Source organism: Lates calcarifer, linkage group LG13 (assembly GCF_001640805.2).
Source record: "Lates calcarifer isolate ASB-BC8 linkage group LG13, TLL_Latcal_v3, whole genome shotgun sequence".
In the NCBI taxonomy this organism is placed as follows: domain Eukaryota; kingdom Metazoa; phylum Chordata; class Actinopteri; family Centropomidae; genus Lates; species Lates calcarifer.
This window is the reverse complement of record NC_066845.1, coordinates 27133678-27149448: the sequence shown is the minus strand read 5'-3', so window position 1 is coordinate 27149448 and position 15771 is coordinate 27133678. Positions and strand designations below refer to the sequence as shown.

Below are 15771 nucleotides of genomic sequence, written 5' to 3'. Positions count from 1 at the left end.
GGTTAGGTTGGAAATATTCCAAATCTGACACTTTCCATGGGAATTAACGGGAAACACATTTTAAAAATGACACTTCTGACTTTGTGAGTAGAAATTTAATCTTTTCTTTCATTGAAGAACAAAACAACATGAATGTTGAATAAAATAAACAGATTCCCTACGACCAGCTAAGCTAACACCATGGCAGCTAGCCTCTTAAATGGTCAATGAAATGGTGTTAGCTAGCTAACAATTAGCATCTCAGATTTAGCAGCTAACAGCTAGCTGCTGTATAAGCATTTTTTGCAGGGTAGAAATTCAACTGACTTTATATCAAATCTGTTTTAACTGAGGTTACGCTGCGGGATGTTTTTTTCCAACTACCTTTAAGTTTCCTGTCGCATGCTAACCTGTTTATTCCTGTTAATTCCCATGGAAAGTTTCGCTACATAAAAGACTAAAATATAAAAGCAAAGCTGCATTAAAGTGAGAAATGAGCAGGACAGTGATTCAGTACATACAGTATTCTTTATTGAATGAAGCAAAATAATGAAGAGAATTTCAATCCCCTACTATGAAAATAAATAAATCATTTTCTTTGTCTCAGCCCAGAACAACAACCTGCAGCTGATTTCATCTGCTGTCGTGGATTTTTTTCTGCTGCGAACCAGGAGATGAATTTAACGTTTTCCTGCTGACGCAGTTCATTCAGCTGCTCGACGCCAAAAACAATAAAAACATGAGACGTTCCGATCCAGTTTGGCACGGGATAACTGCTCACCGAGAGAAGAGAGAGAGAAGCCGAGGGGTTAAATTAGAATCATCAGCAGTGCATTGGGTTGAGTTCATGTCGGGGATCGCCGCCATTTTATTCCCCCCAAAATATCCCTTCAAAATAAAAGACAAAAATAAAATCTGTGTGCGAGTTAAGCGTTGCCATGGTGACTAATTACAGACTTTCCTTAACGAGCGAACACACACCTGCTGAAAGGCCAAAAAACAACAACCTCCACCTGCTGTAGTGATACCAATCCTCAAATATCACACTCCCAACTTTTCCCAGCTAGCAACACTCCCCATTCGTTTTCAATGGGGAGCGCTAACTATGCTAACGAGACAATTTAAAAAGAAAAAAACTAAAAATAAAATGTTTCCTGCAACGATTCAGGTGAAGATGATGATTTCTGTGTGTGTGTGTGTGTGTGTGTGTGTGTGTGTGAGGAAGGAGTGTTGAAGATGATGAAGATGAGAGAAAGGAAACAGGAGGAAACACTGTTTTCTGAACTGTCTGCTCTGATAACTGCAGCTGGAGGAGTGTGTGTGTGTGTGTGTGTGTGTGGACGGAGGAAGGTGCGTGTGTTGAGAGGTCAAAGGTCATGAAGGTTCAGGCTGAAGGCTCAACTCCACCAGTGACGTCACCTCATCGAGAAAAACTCTTAATTTTCCTCCTTGTTGCCGCTACAAGTTGCCTCATGTTTCCACAACTTCTAGAGCAACTTCTGGAGTTGTTCTAGCAGTTGCTAACTGGAACATTTCTGCAGCACGGAGCAACAAAAGCCATCAGGTACTGAAAACAGGCAGTCTGATCCCACAGCACCAGACTCTAAGCTAAAAAAATTGCGAATTTAAGACTCGATTTAATCAGGTGACATTTGTGTTTCGTTCTGACTTTCCAACAACCTTTGGAAAACACAAACTGCTGCACATCAATGATAAACTTCGTCACATTTTCTTCTCTTTCACGTCATGTTTATCTTCTAATCCTGAATCTCTGCAGCGTCAAACTCATCAGATTTATTTCGTTATCGTTCTTTAACGAGTCGGATTCAGACAACGTTTCATGTCCGAGAACTTCGGCTTCTTTTCTTAAATTAAAAACGTGTTTACGTTGTTTAAAGTGAAGCTTCAGGAAAAGAAAAGTCAAATAAAAATCGTCTCGCTCTGAAACAGAAACAGAAACAGACTGAATCTTAAACCGACGCTGAGGCAACTCAGGGAGTTGCGTTGCTACGTTGCCAGGTGGTGGAGTTGAGCCTGAAGCTGCTGCGGCAGTACACACAGTACTTATACTTCACACTGAGTACAGTATGCAGTATTACATCCTCTGTGTGTGTGTGTGTGTGTGTGTGTGTGTGTGTGTGTGTGTGTGTGTGTGTTCTGTGTGTGCGTTGATGCTGCAGTCTGAGGTCAGGGGTCAGAGGTGAGACAGGTGAGGGTTGACTCCAGGTGTTGCAGGTCACAGGTTTTTACTCCTGGTCCTTGAATGCGTCCAGGTCGAAGGCGGTGTCCAGGAAACGCCGCAGCTCCATCAGGTGAGTGTTTTTGTTCCCTGTCGCCGGAGCGGCCGCCGGCTCTCGACCGGCGTACCTGAGACACACAGGGTGAACTCACCTGTCACTGACTGATAGATTACACTGAGACATGATGATGATGATGATGATGGTGAAGGTTATTACCAGACAGGCTTGGCTCTCTGGATGGTGGTCCTGATGCGAGGCTTCACGTAGTCGTAGTAACCCTGGTTCTTGTGCTCCTCCTGACACCAGACCAGGTCGGCGTTGGAGAAACGCTCCGACTCCGCCTTCACCTGGTCGAACGGGAACGGAGACAACTGCAGGAGGAAGAAGAGGAAACGACGGGCTTTTAATTTGGTGACTTGATCTTCGTCGGTCCAACCTGAACCCTCAGACCTGGGTCACGTTCGGCTGCAGGGTTCAGGTTCAGGTCCAGCTTTCAAATAACAGACGAGTGGTTCGGTTCAGAGGACATTTCCAGATCTTTACCAGGTACTTACATTCTTACATTAACAACATTAAATATTCATGAGTTCAAAAATGAGGAAAAAAACTTAGTTATTAATTATTAAGCAATCTCTATATATCAGTACCAGACTCCATAGAGAAAAACAGGGATTTAACCATGAGCTGCTGGAATACCACTGCCTCCATCTGTTAGTGTGTTTGTGTTACTGTCTGTCTCCAGCAGCTCCTGTTAAATCTCTGTTTTTCTCAATGGAGTCTGGTGGTGATACACAGTGATGTTTCAGAGATGAGCTGAGTGTTACCGACCTGCTCTATACGTGCGATGGCCACACTTCCCTCCATCCCTCTGTTCTTCCTCTCTTTGGTCAGCTCATAGTAAACCTTCCCTGTGCAGAAGATCAGCCTCTTCACCTCCTCTGGACGCTCCACCGCCGAGCCTCCTTCTGGGATCAACCTCTGGAAGTGAGTTCCTGCAGAGGAGAGAAGTGGAGGAGGAGACGCTGAGGCTCAGACTGAGCACTAAAAACTGTACAGCTGTTGAATAATAATGATGATGATGTTACCAGGCAGCATCTCGTCGAAGCTGGCTCTGGCCTCTGGGTGGCGCAGCAGAGATTTGGGAGTGAAGATGATCAACTGCAGAGACAAACAGGAGTTTTATCTTACGCCCCCTGAAGTCACAGTCATAAGAATCCAAGATGGCTGCTCCTCACATCAACAGTAGTGAACACTGTGCTAACGTTCCTGTTTACGTCACGAAACGTCTTAAAGAAACCTAAAAGCAGTCCAGCTGCCTTCAGCTCTCCACATATTTGTCTTTCTATTCATAAAACTGCCTCAAAAAGCTAAAATTAATATCTTAAGATTTGAGTCTGGTAACGTCGCAGAGGGCTGAGCTGAGCAGCTGGACGATCTGACTGAGGCTCACCGGCTTCCTGAACGGCAGGAGGATCTGTCGTCTGAGGACGTGGAAGTAGTTTCCAGGAGAGGAGCAGTTCACCACGATCCAGTTACAGTCGTAGAGCTGACGGACCGCGAAGTCCTCGGTGATGTTCTGAGAGAGACGGAGGGAGACACAAGGTCAGGACTGACGTTTAAGACCAAAATCTGTCCGGTAGTTCTTAATCTTTGTAATCTGAATTACTGACACCGCATTTGAAGAGAGTGTGTGTGTGTGTGTGTGTGTGTGTCTTACAGGCATGACATCTGGGTCGTCGTTGCACATCTGGAGGAATCTTTCTGGACGAGCTGAAGAATGTTCTGGACCCTGAAAACACAAACAGAGTCAGTTCACATCAAATCTACACAAACTGCCAGGAATAAACAGTGTAGTGGGTTAAACTGTCCACCAGGCGGCGCTGTTCTGCCCCAGTCACATTTTCCAAACTGTAATATTTCTCACTGAATCAGATCAGTGGACGAAGCTGAAAATAAAACATCCAGTGTAAACTCTGTGGACTTGTCGACACCCTGAGGCGAGCGTTGTCCTCACCATGCCTTCCATGCCGTGCGGCAGCAGCAGCACGATGCCGTTCTGTCTGACCCACTTGGCCTGACCGGGGCAGATGAACTGGTCGATGATGCACTGAGCCGTGTTGTGGAAATCTCCGAACTGAGCCTCCCACAGGATCAGAGCGTTTGGACTCGCCATCGCAAAGCCCAACTCGAAACCTGACGACGCAGAAATTTACAACGATAAATCCGCAGAAAGAAAAGGTTTACTGAAAAAAGGTTTACTGAAGCAGCAGCAGAGAGTTCGGACTGACCGAGGACTCCGTACTCGGACAGCGAGCTGTTGCAGACGGTGTACGGCGCCTGGTCAGGAGAGAGGTGGTTCATGGGAATGCAGATCCTCTTGTCCACGTTCTGGTCGTGGAGGACGTGGTGACGGTGGCTGGAAGGAGACAAACAAACACTGGACTTTCAGGACTTTCACCTTTGATTCAGGTTCATGTTCAGGATTCAGGATTCAGGATCTGTTTACCTGAAGGTACCTCGCTCTACGTCCTGACCCGACAGTCTGATGTGGATCCCTTCTTTCAGCAGCGATCCAAAGGCCATGTACTCTCCCAGAGCCCAGTCCACCGTCCGGTTACGAATCATCTCGGCTCGACCCTTCAGGATACGACTCAGACCTGAAACAACAAAACGCAGCACGGTCACGACGCAGCGCTTCCACCAGTCATCTGGTCTTTACTTTGATTCTCTGTTAGAAACTGATGTTTATCGGTCTGTGTCGGACCTCCGTGGATGGTGAAGTCCTCCACAGGGACGGTTGAAGCAATCTGTCCGATGTGGTTCAGGTTTTCTTCAGTCAGACCGGTAGAGGGGCAGCTCATGGATTTAGGCTGTCCGTCCAGAGTGAAAAAGCCTGAAGACGACAACAAATCAAAGTCAACAATTCAGTCCATGAACTCAGTCTGGAGACAAACTGAGACACGTCCGTCCTCACCGGGCCAAGGGGAGTCCAGCCAGTGCTTGATGTGGAGGATCTTCTCATCTTTGGAGCGAGCGTACGCCTCCTCGCAGATCTTATCGTACTTGGCGATTTCCTCCTACAAACAGAGAGAAGGTCTGAGGACAGTGGAAATAATGCGATATAACGTAGTGAACTCGACAAGACAAACACCTGTAACGTTTCTGCCTCGTCACTGAGCTCCTGGAGATTTGTTTCTTTTTGTCAGCACCAACTCATGAATCCACGTTTTCTCGACCGTGGAAACTGAAGCCAGGTCTTTGCAGATATAAGTTTTAATGGCAGCTGTTATCATCTTCCATCTCAGGCCATTTTTACACCCCAAGCTGCCAGATGTGGTCTAAGTTTGAATGTTTTACTGAACTGGTTTTATCACATCTCATCCTGGTTATTTTACAGTCAGGAAGCAACAGAATCTTTTCAGTGTCTGTCAGAATAAAAGCTCTCAGTTGGCTTGAAATGAAGAACTGCTGCAAGAAATAAATGTTCCAATGCTTTTATTTTGTAGGCATTAAAGTGATTCTGTGGGTAACTGCTGCTGCCAATGACAGTTTATAAAGATGACAGACAATGTTTGTGTCTTTGGTATAATTATTTCCAAACCCAAACCACGTCCATACAACAGAAGCCGACCCTCTGTTAGTACAAGCTCCTTGTTTTGAATCTCCTCCATATTTGTTCGTTACCCCTGTATCCACATTGTGTTTAGGGATACTGTCGTAAAGACCGTGATTTGTGATGTAGTGAAATAATCGATAAGGCGTAACATTACCTCGTACTCCTGTCGGCTCACTGCTCCCTCTGCGATCAGCTTCTCGGCGTATTTCTGCAGAACCGGCTTCTGCTTCTTGATCTGTTTGTACATCAACGGCTGAGTGAACATCGGCTCGTCCATCTCGTTGTGACCCATCCGACGGTAACACACCTTCACAGAGAGAGAGAGACAGGTGATTGTGTCTTATTCCAGTCACATTGCAGCAGAATTAAAACAGACAGAACAGGGTGTGGACTGACCAGGTCGACCACCACGTCCTTATGGAACGTGGCCCTCCACTCGGCGGCCACCTTGCAGACGTAGATGACGGCCTCAGGGTCGTCAGCGTTGACGTGGAAGATGGGAGCGTTGACGACTCGAGCCACGTCAGTCGGGTATGGAGACGATCGAGCCATACGAGGATCTGTGGTGAAACCGATCTGGAAGACGTGATGACAGAACACGTCACGGCTCAGTCACGTTCGTCAGCGTGTTCATTTTTGTGTGTGTGTTTGTTTGTTACCTGGTTGTTGACGACGACGTGCACGGTGCCGTGCGTGGTGTAGGACGGCAGGTCAGACAGGTGGAAGGTTTCGTAGACGATACCCTGACCTGCAAACGCTGCGTCTCCGTGAAGCAGGATGGACATCACCTGTACGTAAACACAAACACGCGACTCTCAGCTCAGTGAAAACGCAGTTTACTGTGTAAAAAACAAAGATGGCGGTTCGCTGTGGCGGCTCACCCTGTTCCCGTCGTTGTCTCCGCAGTAGAACTGCTCAGCCTTGGTCTTCCCCTGGACCACAGGGTCGACGGCCTCCAGGTGAGACGGGTTGGCCACCAGAGACAGGGTGATGTTCCTGTCTGTCACACGGTTGATACGACGATGGTACATACCCAGGTGGTACTTCACGTCTCCAGAGCCCTGAGGAAGGAGGTCAAAGGTCAGAGGTCAGTTCAGAAACCAGATTAAAATAAACAAAAAAAAAAAACAAACAAACAGAATTTTTAACAGAGCTAAAGTTTATAAAAACGTATGCAGACGATGTTACGCTTGACCTTCACATCATCAGATGTTTTTCATCAGACATTTCTATCTGGTTATTTGTTTGTTCCAAACCGACGTAACTTTGAGTCACATCACATGACTGGATCTCAGTATACTTCCCTCCAAGTCTGGCTTTGTCCATCAACAGTTAACCTGGTTATTTTTCCAGGATATTTTGCTATAAAACAATTTAAAATTACAGCAGCTTCAATCACCTCATCAGCAGCTTCCAGTTTGGAGTCGAACTGACAGAAAATCTGCTCCAGTTCTTTACGGATCACGTTGGCCAAAACATTCAGACGACCCCTGACAGAGAGAGAGAAGGTGAGGACACAAACAAAGACAAGGATGAAACCTGTGTGTTTATATGTGTGTTTTACCTGTGAGGCATTCCCATGATGACGTTCTCGACTCCGTTCTCAGAGGATTTATCGATGATGGTTTTCAGAGCAGGGATCAGAGACTCACATCCCTCCAGACCGAAGCGCTTCTCTGCAGACCACTTCTTCTGCAGGAACTCCTCAAACCTGATCAACACATAGATTCATAGCATGTTACAGCAGCAGCAGCAGGTCAGAGCAGCTCAGGTAAACTTCTCCTCCTCCGTGTTCACCTGGTGGATCGGACCATACGGGCCAGCAGAGTCCTCTTCTCCTCCAGGGTGAACTGCATCACTCCCGGAGTCTCGAACTTCTGTCTGATCCACTGACACTGCTCCAGGTCGTTGATGAACATGAACTCCACTCCGATGTGCTGACAGTACGCCATCTGCACACCAAGACCACAAACACAGTACGGTTAGCGTTAGCAGCAGTCAGGAGCATCCTCCATCCAACAACCCACTCAACTTGAGTTTTAAAGTTGAAGACTATAGGAAACATGGACATGGTGTTTGTCCAAGAGCTTCACACAGAAACATTGATTTACAACATTAAACTGTTTTTACTGGTTTTAATCATCAGGTCTGTTTTGTAGAACCATCGACACTGAAAGAAAATGAACCTACAGATGAAACATGAGTTGTTAAACAGTGAAATCAAGGCGACTACTGGACGTTGTGTGCACATGTGGAAAACCCTGGTTAGGAGCTGGACAAGAAGCAGAACAGTCTCTTTATACATCCTATTCTCTTTTATTGTGTGATTGCTGCTGAAGCAGAAAATGCATTTTCCAGAAAGAGTCAAGGTTCAAGGTTCATTTATTGTCGTTGCATATTTCCACATGAACGAAAGCAGCGAATGGAACAATTCAATCCTTTTTTTTGATGCATCTATCGCTGTGAGCTGCAGCCGCCAGCAACTGGCAGCAATCTAGTTGTTAATGTGACACATAAATTAAACACAGTGAATCTGTGTGATGTTTATTCAAGAACTTGTTGCCCAGTTGAGGAGTAAATATGAAACATGAGAGTTTAGAAACAGAACAAACCTTTATCTGATTTATCTAGGATCAAATAAACTGAATATGTTGTTTAAATTTCAAATTAAAAGCCTCTCTAAGCTTTGTTTACATTCACTCAGCAGGACACAGTGTGTGTGGTTAATGTGTTTACTTCCTCATAAATCCTTTCAGATACATATTGTGATCATTACTGATACTAGAGCTGTGTTTCTGTGTTTACCTCCAGTCGGCGGATGATCTCCTTCAGAGGAAGAGCGCTCTCCGAGCCTCCGATGAAGGTGGTGGTCGGCAGACGGAACACCTTGTCCAGGTCAGTCTCGTCCAGACCGTAGAAGCCTACATGTCCCATGATGCACCACGGGGCAGGAGGGGGGAGGGAGGAGTGAGGAGGAAAGAGGGAAGGAGGTGAGGACAGGTTGGAGGATGGAGGGAAGTGGACGCCAAAAACATGCACAGACACACAAACAGTTCGGGACAAATGAGAACATGCAACATGTGAGTTAGTGACGAATGAAAATGCATCGTTAACAGACGTTAGTTCAAATATGCAGAGAAGAGCAGGTGATCAGAAGAAGACAGGAAGTGACAGCAGCAGGAGGGAGGAGGGTGAGGATCAGGTGATGGTGGTGGTGGGGGGGCAGAAAACAAATGAAAAATAAAAGTAAAAATAAGAAGAGACATCGTTAGTGTCAATAATCTGAGCCAATCAGCGGGTTCACACATCAAACCAGACACAGCTCTGAAACATCTCTATATATCACTACCAGACTCCATTGACAAAAACAGGGATTTAACCAGGAGCTGCTGGAATACCACTGCCACCATCTGTTAGTGTGTCTGTGTTACTGTGTGGTACTTTTACTTCAATAAAGTATCTGATTACTTCTTCCACCACTGAAAGTCTCACAGTAACACAGACACACTAACAGATGGAGGCAGTGGTATTCCAGCAGCTCCTGGTTAAATCCCTGTTTTTCTCAATGGAGTCTGGTAGAGATATATAGAGATGATTCTGGTTAAACTGAAAGGATCTGACTCTGTCTCTGTAGGAATCCTGTCATCATGTTATCAGACACTTAACAATCTGAGTTTGTGACAGAAACGAGAACTTTAGTGGACGTAAAATAAGACCCAGATTTAAATACATCAGAATTTATCCTTTAAGATTTTAAACTCTGTGATCGGCCACTAAAAGAAACATACAGATAAATTTTACTGATTTACTTTTCATTTGTTTGGCTGCAGATCTGATCAGTGTTTATCATTAATCAGCACATTATAAAGGAAGTCTGTTCTCATGTTTCCAGGCAGCAGCAGGTTTGTATTAGATTACAACAACGCTGAGGAAGTTCCTCAGACATCAGGGTTTCCCCACAAACTGCTGCTGGTTGTTCAAAACTTTGATTTAAAAACAGAAAAGTCTCTTTATTAAAGTTTGAGTTTGTCAAAGTAGTAGTTTAGATTTTGGCTAAAGGAACAGAACCGGGGTCAGGACGACATCTACAGGATCAAACTGTCAAATCTGGTTTTCAGCAACAAAAGAAAACAGAGAAACAAGAGACCAGAGCTGAAGTTTTCTGGACTGAGACGATGAGTCAGGAGGTTCAAACTTCACACTTCAGTCTCATGGATGTGGAGGAGAAACATTAGAAACATTCAGTCTGGTAAAGGCGGAAACGTTCAGCTTCACCTCGCCGTTCTGAATGAAAAGGTACGAAGGTGGATGGAAACTTTCCATCGGGAATAAACTGGTGATTAGCTAAACTGCAGTTTGGTCTATAACAGGGAATTTGAATGTGGTTGAAAGAATCGATCAAAGTTCCACTCACAAATAAATCTAAGTAAGTCAAAAATGTCATTTTTGTCTGATAGTTTGTATAAATTACCCCAAAATATTCCATTAATTTCCATTACTTCCTGTTAATTAATTCCCATATATTCCCCTTATTTCCCATGGAAAGTTTCCAACTTGGTATATTTCCAAAATTCCCCAGCTTAACTTCCCGTGGAAAGTTTTTGAAAGAAAAAGTTCAGACAATTCACTGGAAAATTTACACCCTTTTGAAACGCTAGCCACAGCGCCAAATCGACTTGTCATCAAAGCGAGAGCCATTACGTTAACGCCTCTGATTCCAAGATGGCGGCGCGCTGTAATAAAATCAAACACCAGGGGGCGACATTACAGTGCCTCAGTGTTGCTCAGGATCTTTTTAACAGCTGTTTTTTAAACCTCAAATATCGAAATCGGAATTGTGCGTCGTTTTGATCTCTGAGACGACATCCTCGACATCCACGAGCCCGACGATGATCAGCTGACCTCTGCTGACCTCTGAACATCAGCTCTGGTCTCGTGCAGCAGGACAGGACAGAGGTGAAGCGTCCACAAGCTGAAGAGGATTTCCTGCTTGTTTTTTACTTTAATCAGAACATAAATAAAATAAAGAAGTTCCACTTCACCACAGAAAGAGCAGCAATGTGTTCATGACAGCAGCGATGACTGAGCGGGAACATGGAGGTAGGAGCGTTATGGGCATTTAATCGGTTATTTTGCAAACTTCAAACTGATTATGGGGCAGTTAGGGGGGAGGAGGGGTTATGACGGAGAGGAGGAAAGATCGAGAGGAAGTAGAAAGATGTGTTTTGTGTCTGTGTGTGGGGGGATACATCTATTTCAGATTCCTGTGTCCTTAAATCCAACAACCAATGACCTTAAAGGATGCCCCATGAGAAGAACACTCACAGCCAATCAGAGGGCTGAGCTGGGCAGACTGACAGCTGGTTCAGCCAATCACGAAGCTGACGCAGGTTATAAAACTACCTCTGACGAGCCAACAGAAACCACACGACTGACAAGAAGCCGGCCAATCAAAAAGCAGAGTCTCTCTAAAAATCAGCACTCTCCCTCCCTCCCTCCTCCCCCACTGAGGGGGGAGGCGATGGGGTGAGGGAGGAAAGATAAAAACACTCGTCACATCTCTGCAGCCGAGGCTTGTTTTTGTTTCCACAAACAGCTCCACAGGCACAAACACAGGTTTTCTGATCTTTACCGCTCCCTCTGCAGCCGACAATAAAGTGTGAGTGGCAGTCTGACTCTGAAACACACATTCACAACACTTTATTTATCGCGTTTCCACGAACTAAGTGGAAACGAGGATACGAACACAGGACATGGACAGAAGACAAAATATATAAACAATGATTAAAAGGTTTATAACACACTATAATGTAGTAATAAACAGATGTAAAGACATTTGTTCATTTACATCTTTTTGGCTATCCGCTAATCGACTAATTTTTATTTGGGTGGGAGGAGATTTAAGTTTTACTTCATAAAGACGTGGAACTAATGTTTATGGCACTGAGCAAGCAAAAGACTGGAACAGAAGTCGTCAATAAAAAGAACCGAAGCGTCGCATTATTTACGGTTGAGCGTTATGCGGGATGAAGCAAGAGTCACAAAAACGCTGAGCTTCAGTAACGACAACAAAAAACGACTGGATGTGTTTGAGCTAAACGCTCAAATAACTGCTCTGGTGATTTTAGTGATTTCAGATAATGTGCTTTTAGTTAACGATGACATCATGACTAATCAACTAAAACTGGCTCGATTATTCGACTGCAGAAAGTTATTAAAATGTCCAAACTTAGTATAAACTTATTTATGTGTAAATATGTTGTACAATGTTTTCAAGCCCTAAACACCATCCCTACATCACCTTAGTTTTCTGAGGTGTAATAAACATTACATCCTGATGGGGGCGCTAATGTCCAAGAGGATTTTTACTGTTGTTTTAATAAAAATACATTTACACTCAGCGATCACAATTAGTAAATAAAGAGTCTGAGAGTGGTTATCTGAGTAACCGTAGTTCTGTCAGCTCCAGTTTGACCATGACCTCTGACCTCTCTCAGAACTGTGAGTGAAAATCCCAGGAATACTTAAACCAGCCTCGTCTGGGTCAAAGGTCAAAGTCACTGAGGTCGCATTAACTGCAGGTCCTGACCTGGATCTGCTCTGCTGCCATGTGATCGGCAGGTGTACAGGTGTTCCTAATAAAGTGCTCAGAGAGTGGGTGTATGTGCTCTTCATATTTCTACAGCCTCAGTAGAGTCCTGGCTTTTATTCTTTTCCATCCATCGACCCTGTTTTTACAGCGAGTTCAGTTTAACACACACTAAACAAACAGACCAGGTTGACCTGCAGGATACAAACATTTACACATTTAAAGCTGCAGTCAGCGTCTTCCTGCTCAGCTGGTTAGACTACCCGCTGGTATGTTAGAGCTGCTGAGCTTCCTGTCCTTATTTTAACTCACTCTGAGGCAGACAGGTTAAAAGGCTAAAACATTGGAGCCAAGCAGAGAACAAGAGAGGAAGAGAAAGAAATAAAATCAAGAGATAAAGAGAAACAGAAAGAGCTCCAGCTCAGACCAGATCTGCTTCAAGCCACCAGAAACTAAAAGCTAAAAACACCAGCTGAACATTTTCTCTGAGGTAATTCATATTTACATTTAATAATTAATTTATAACTGACTATTAAAGTTTTTAATTTAACCAGAAACATCTCTATATATCACAGAGACGACACAGCGTCATGGTTTGATACTGAGGATTTAAAGGGCCGGTACGCCTCTAATCTGACACACATCAGTTTTCATCATCATCCTTTAGAAACTGATGGATGACTGACTTCCTTCTCTCCAGACAAAAAAAAAAAACAATTCAGACTTGAGACACAATCCTATACATTAAACATCACTATATCACTCCCAGACTCCATTGACAAAAACAGGGATTTAACCAGGAGCTGCTGGAATACCACTGCCTCCATCTGTTAGTGTGTCTGTGTTACTGTGTGGTACTTTTACTGCAGTAAAGTATCTGATTACTTCCTCCACCACTGAAAGTCACACAGTAACACAGACACACTAACAGATGGAGGCAGTGGTATTCCAGCAGCTCCTGGTTAAATCCCTGTTTTTGTCAATGGAGTCTGGTAGAGATGTTTCTGGTTAAACTAAAAGGATCTTCCTCTTTAATAAAAAGGACGAGTTTTAATTAGTCACTGTGAGACACAAACAGGAAAACTTCAGCCAGTGTTGAAGGTCAGAGTTGGAGTGACCAGCAGGTGATATGATAAAGATTATTTTTAAAAGTAAGGCCACAACTGAGCTGCTACAACTATAAGTAACCTCACGTCATCTGTGATGTTACTGATTGATCTGCTGTTATATACAGTGTACAGTGTATTGTATATTCAGCACATAAGAGTTAGAGTCCTGTTTTATGTCTCTAATACCAGTTTCTATTTTATGCTACTTTATATTTTATTTATCTATTGTAGCTGTTGCGTATAATTCAGATTTTAATTGTATGTTCCACATCTATTTCAGCTGTTTTGTGATTTATAGAAAGTTAACAGTAACATTTTCCTTTTGGGATTAATAAAATATAAATCTATATCTCATTATTTTACTGCGCTGATTGTCAAGAGGGAACATGTACCTGTGCAGACTTATATTTCACTCTGAAGAAAAATGTTCTTGTCATGTTTAAGCCTTTGTTGTTTATATATTTAAAGCTCCTTGTGTTACACAAGCTGAGACATGAAGAAGCATCGAGCATCTGTCGACTCGCCTCCACGCTGTGTTCTCACTGTGACAACCTGCAGCTCATGAAAACAACAGCGAGCTAAGCAAAGAGTCTTTTAATAAAAAGGTATTTTCTGGCATCATTAATAAATATTCCAATGACCACAGTTTGACAGAACTTTAATATCAGAGTGGTATATTTGTTGGAAAATACCGTTTTTAAGATTGTCTACACTTTAGTTCTTAATCCTTTTTTGGCCTCAGTTAAAAATAATCCTCAGATGCTACCTTGTTGGCTCCACCTGGACTTAAAGGATAACTCCAGTATTTTTTAGCCTGGACTTTATTTTTCATGTTTTTGGGTGTAAATGATTGAAAGGAACAAAAACCTTTGGAATCAGTGCAGTACTGATCAAGAACAGTGAACCACCACGTCAAAGTCCGTCCACTAAAGTTCTTGTTTTTGCCACTGACAGACTCCGATTGTTTAAAGTGTCTGACAACATGATGATTCCTACAGAGACAGAGCTTTTTATTAAAGAGGAAGATCCTTTTAGTTTAACCAGAAACATTGCTAACAAGGCAAATCTTTTCACTAAGGTTGAAATGTTTCTCTTCAAGAAGGGAAGCATCGCATATTTTTAAACTATGTGTAACAGCGCCACCTAGCGGCAAATTTGCATGACATTTTCTATATGATGTCAATGAGGTACAACAAACCACTAGCTCAAGTTTAGTTTTAATCAGATATAAATGTGTTAAGTTGTGAGATGACTTCAGGTGAATAAGTACAAGTTTTAGCTTTATAACTACTGCATTTTTTAATCTTTTAATAAAATGTCATCATGAGAGGACACAGGTGATACATGCAAAGTTTCATGCAGATCGCACTTACAGCTTAAGAGTAGTTTGAGAAAATAATTTGATATATATATGTGAGACTTCCTGTTTTGAGGGGAACGTATAGGAAGTTGTTCATTTGTAACTTGCTACCAGACTCCATTGACAAAAACAGTAACTTTACCAAGAAGAACACAGAGCTGCTGGAAAACAAAAGTCTGTGTTACTGTGTGGTACTTTTACTTCAGTAAAGTATCTGATTACTTCTTCCACCACTGAAAGTCACACAGTAACACAGACACACTAACAGATGGAGGCAGTGGTATTCCAGCAGCTCCTGGTTAAATCCCTGTTTTTGTCAATGGAGTCTGGTAGAGATATATAGAGATGTTTCTGGTTAAACTGACTCTTTAATGAAAAGCTCTGTCTCTGGAGGTTTTTGTCCCTGTCAATCATCTACACTAACGACATAAGAGCTTCAAAACACCAGAGTTTTCCTTTAAGGTTTCTGAGAGAGAACTGATCTATCCCAGAGCTCTACAAACGGTTCTACTGTTTACTGCACAGAGCAGGGTGCTAACAGCAGCTAGAAGCTAACAAAGCTGACTACAACAACCAGAACATACAGGAGACATTGAGAGGAGGTCAGGGGTCAGAGGTGTATATTTAGGTGTATATTTTTGTCCTCTGAATGTCTCCTGTGTGCTGAGATCTTAAAGGGATATTTCACTGTGGTTCAATGTCTAAATCCCCCAGCAACCCAAACAGTTTCCACAGGAGTAAAGAACAGTTAAAGAGGAAACACTGGCAAAACAAAAAGAGCAAAGACATCTAGATATGTCTGTCTATCTTCCCCTTAGCTGGGTGAAGATAACTAGCTAAGACCAGCTTTATTCACCTTAACTGAGGAGCACAGAAAA

At 43.3% G+C, this 15771-nt stretch overlaps 1 protein-coding gene across 4 annotated transcripts in view; it reads right to left on the bottom strand.

Annotated features, from left to right (window-relative positions):
* Positions 1-488: 488 nt before the first annotated feature.
* The window catches only part of ogdha (oxoglutarate dehydrogenase a), a 30189-nt gene continuing 14906 nt past the window's right edge, over positions 489-15771 (bottom strand). For 3 of the 4 annotated variants that reach the window (XM_018664339.2, XM_018664320.2, XM_018664330.2), the window contains 19 exons: positions 8641-8756; positions 7633-7787; positions 7400-7546; positions 7235-7325; positions 6717-6896; positions 6495-6623; positions 6232-6411; positions 5990-6142; positions 5194-5296; positions 4984-5112; positions 4726-4876; positions 4508-4635; positions 4234-4412; positions 3937-4008; positions 3670-3795; positions 3305-3377; positions 3048-3211; positions 2436-2590; positions 489-2346 (listed from right to left, as the gene is read on the bottom strand). In XM_018664339.2, coding sequence (XP_018519855.1) covers positions 2226-2346; positions 2436-2590; positions 3048-3211; positions 3305-3377; positions 3670-3795; positions 3937-4008; positions 4234-4412; positions 4508-4635; positions 4726-4876; positions 4984-5112; positions 5194-5296; positions 5990-6142; positions 6232-6411; positions 6495-6623; positions 6717-6896; positions 7235-7325; positions 7400-7546; positions 7633-7787; positions 8641-8756 — 2552 coding nt within the window. In that variant the 3' untranslated portion in view covers positions 489-2225. Of the gene's footprint in view, positions 2347-2435; positions 2591-3047; positions 3212-3304; positions 3378-3669; positions 3796-3936; positions 4009-4233; positions 4413-4507; positions 4636-4725; positions 4877-4983; positions 5113-5193; positions 5297-5989; positions 6143-6231; positions 6412-6494; positions 6624-6716; positions 6897-7234; positions 7326-7399; positions 7547-7632; positions 7788-8640; positions 8757-11467; positions 11513-15771 lie in introns of all 4 variants that reach the window. The other variant, XM_051075095.1, reaches the window with a different exon arrangement.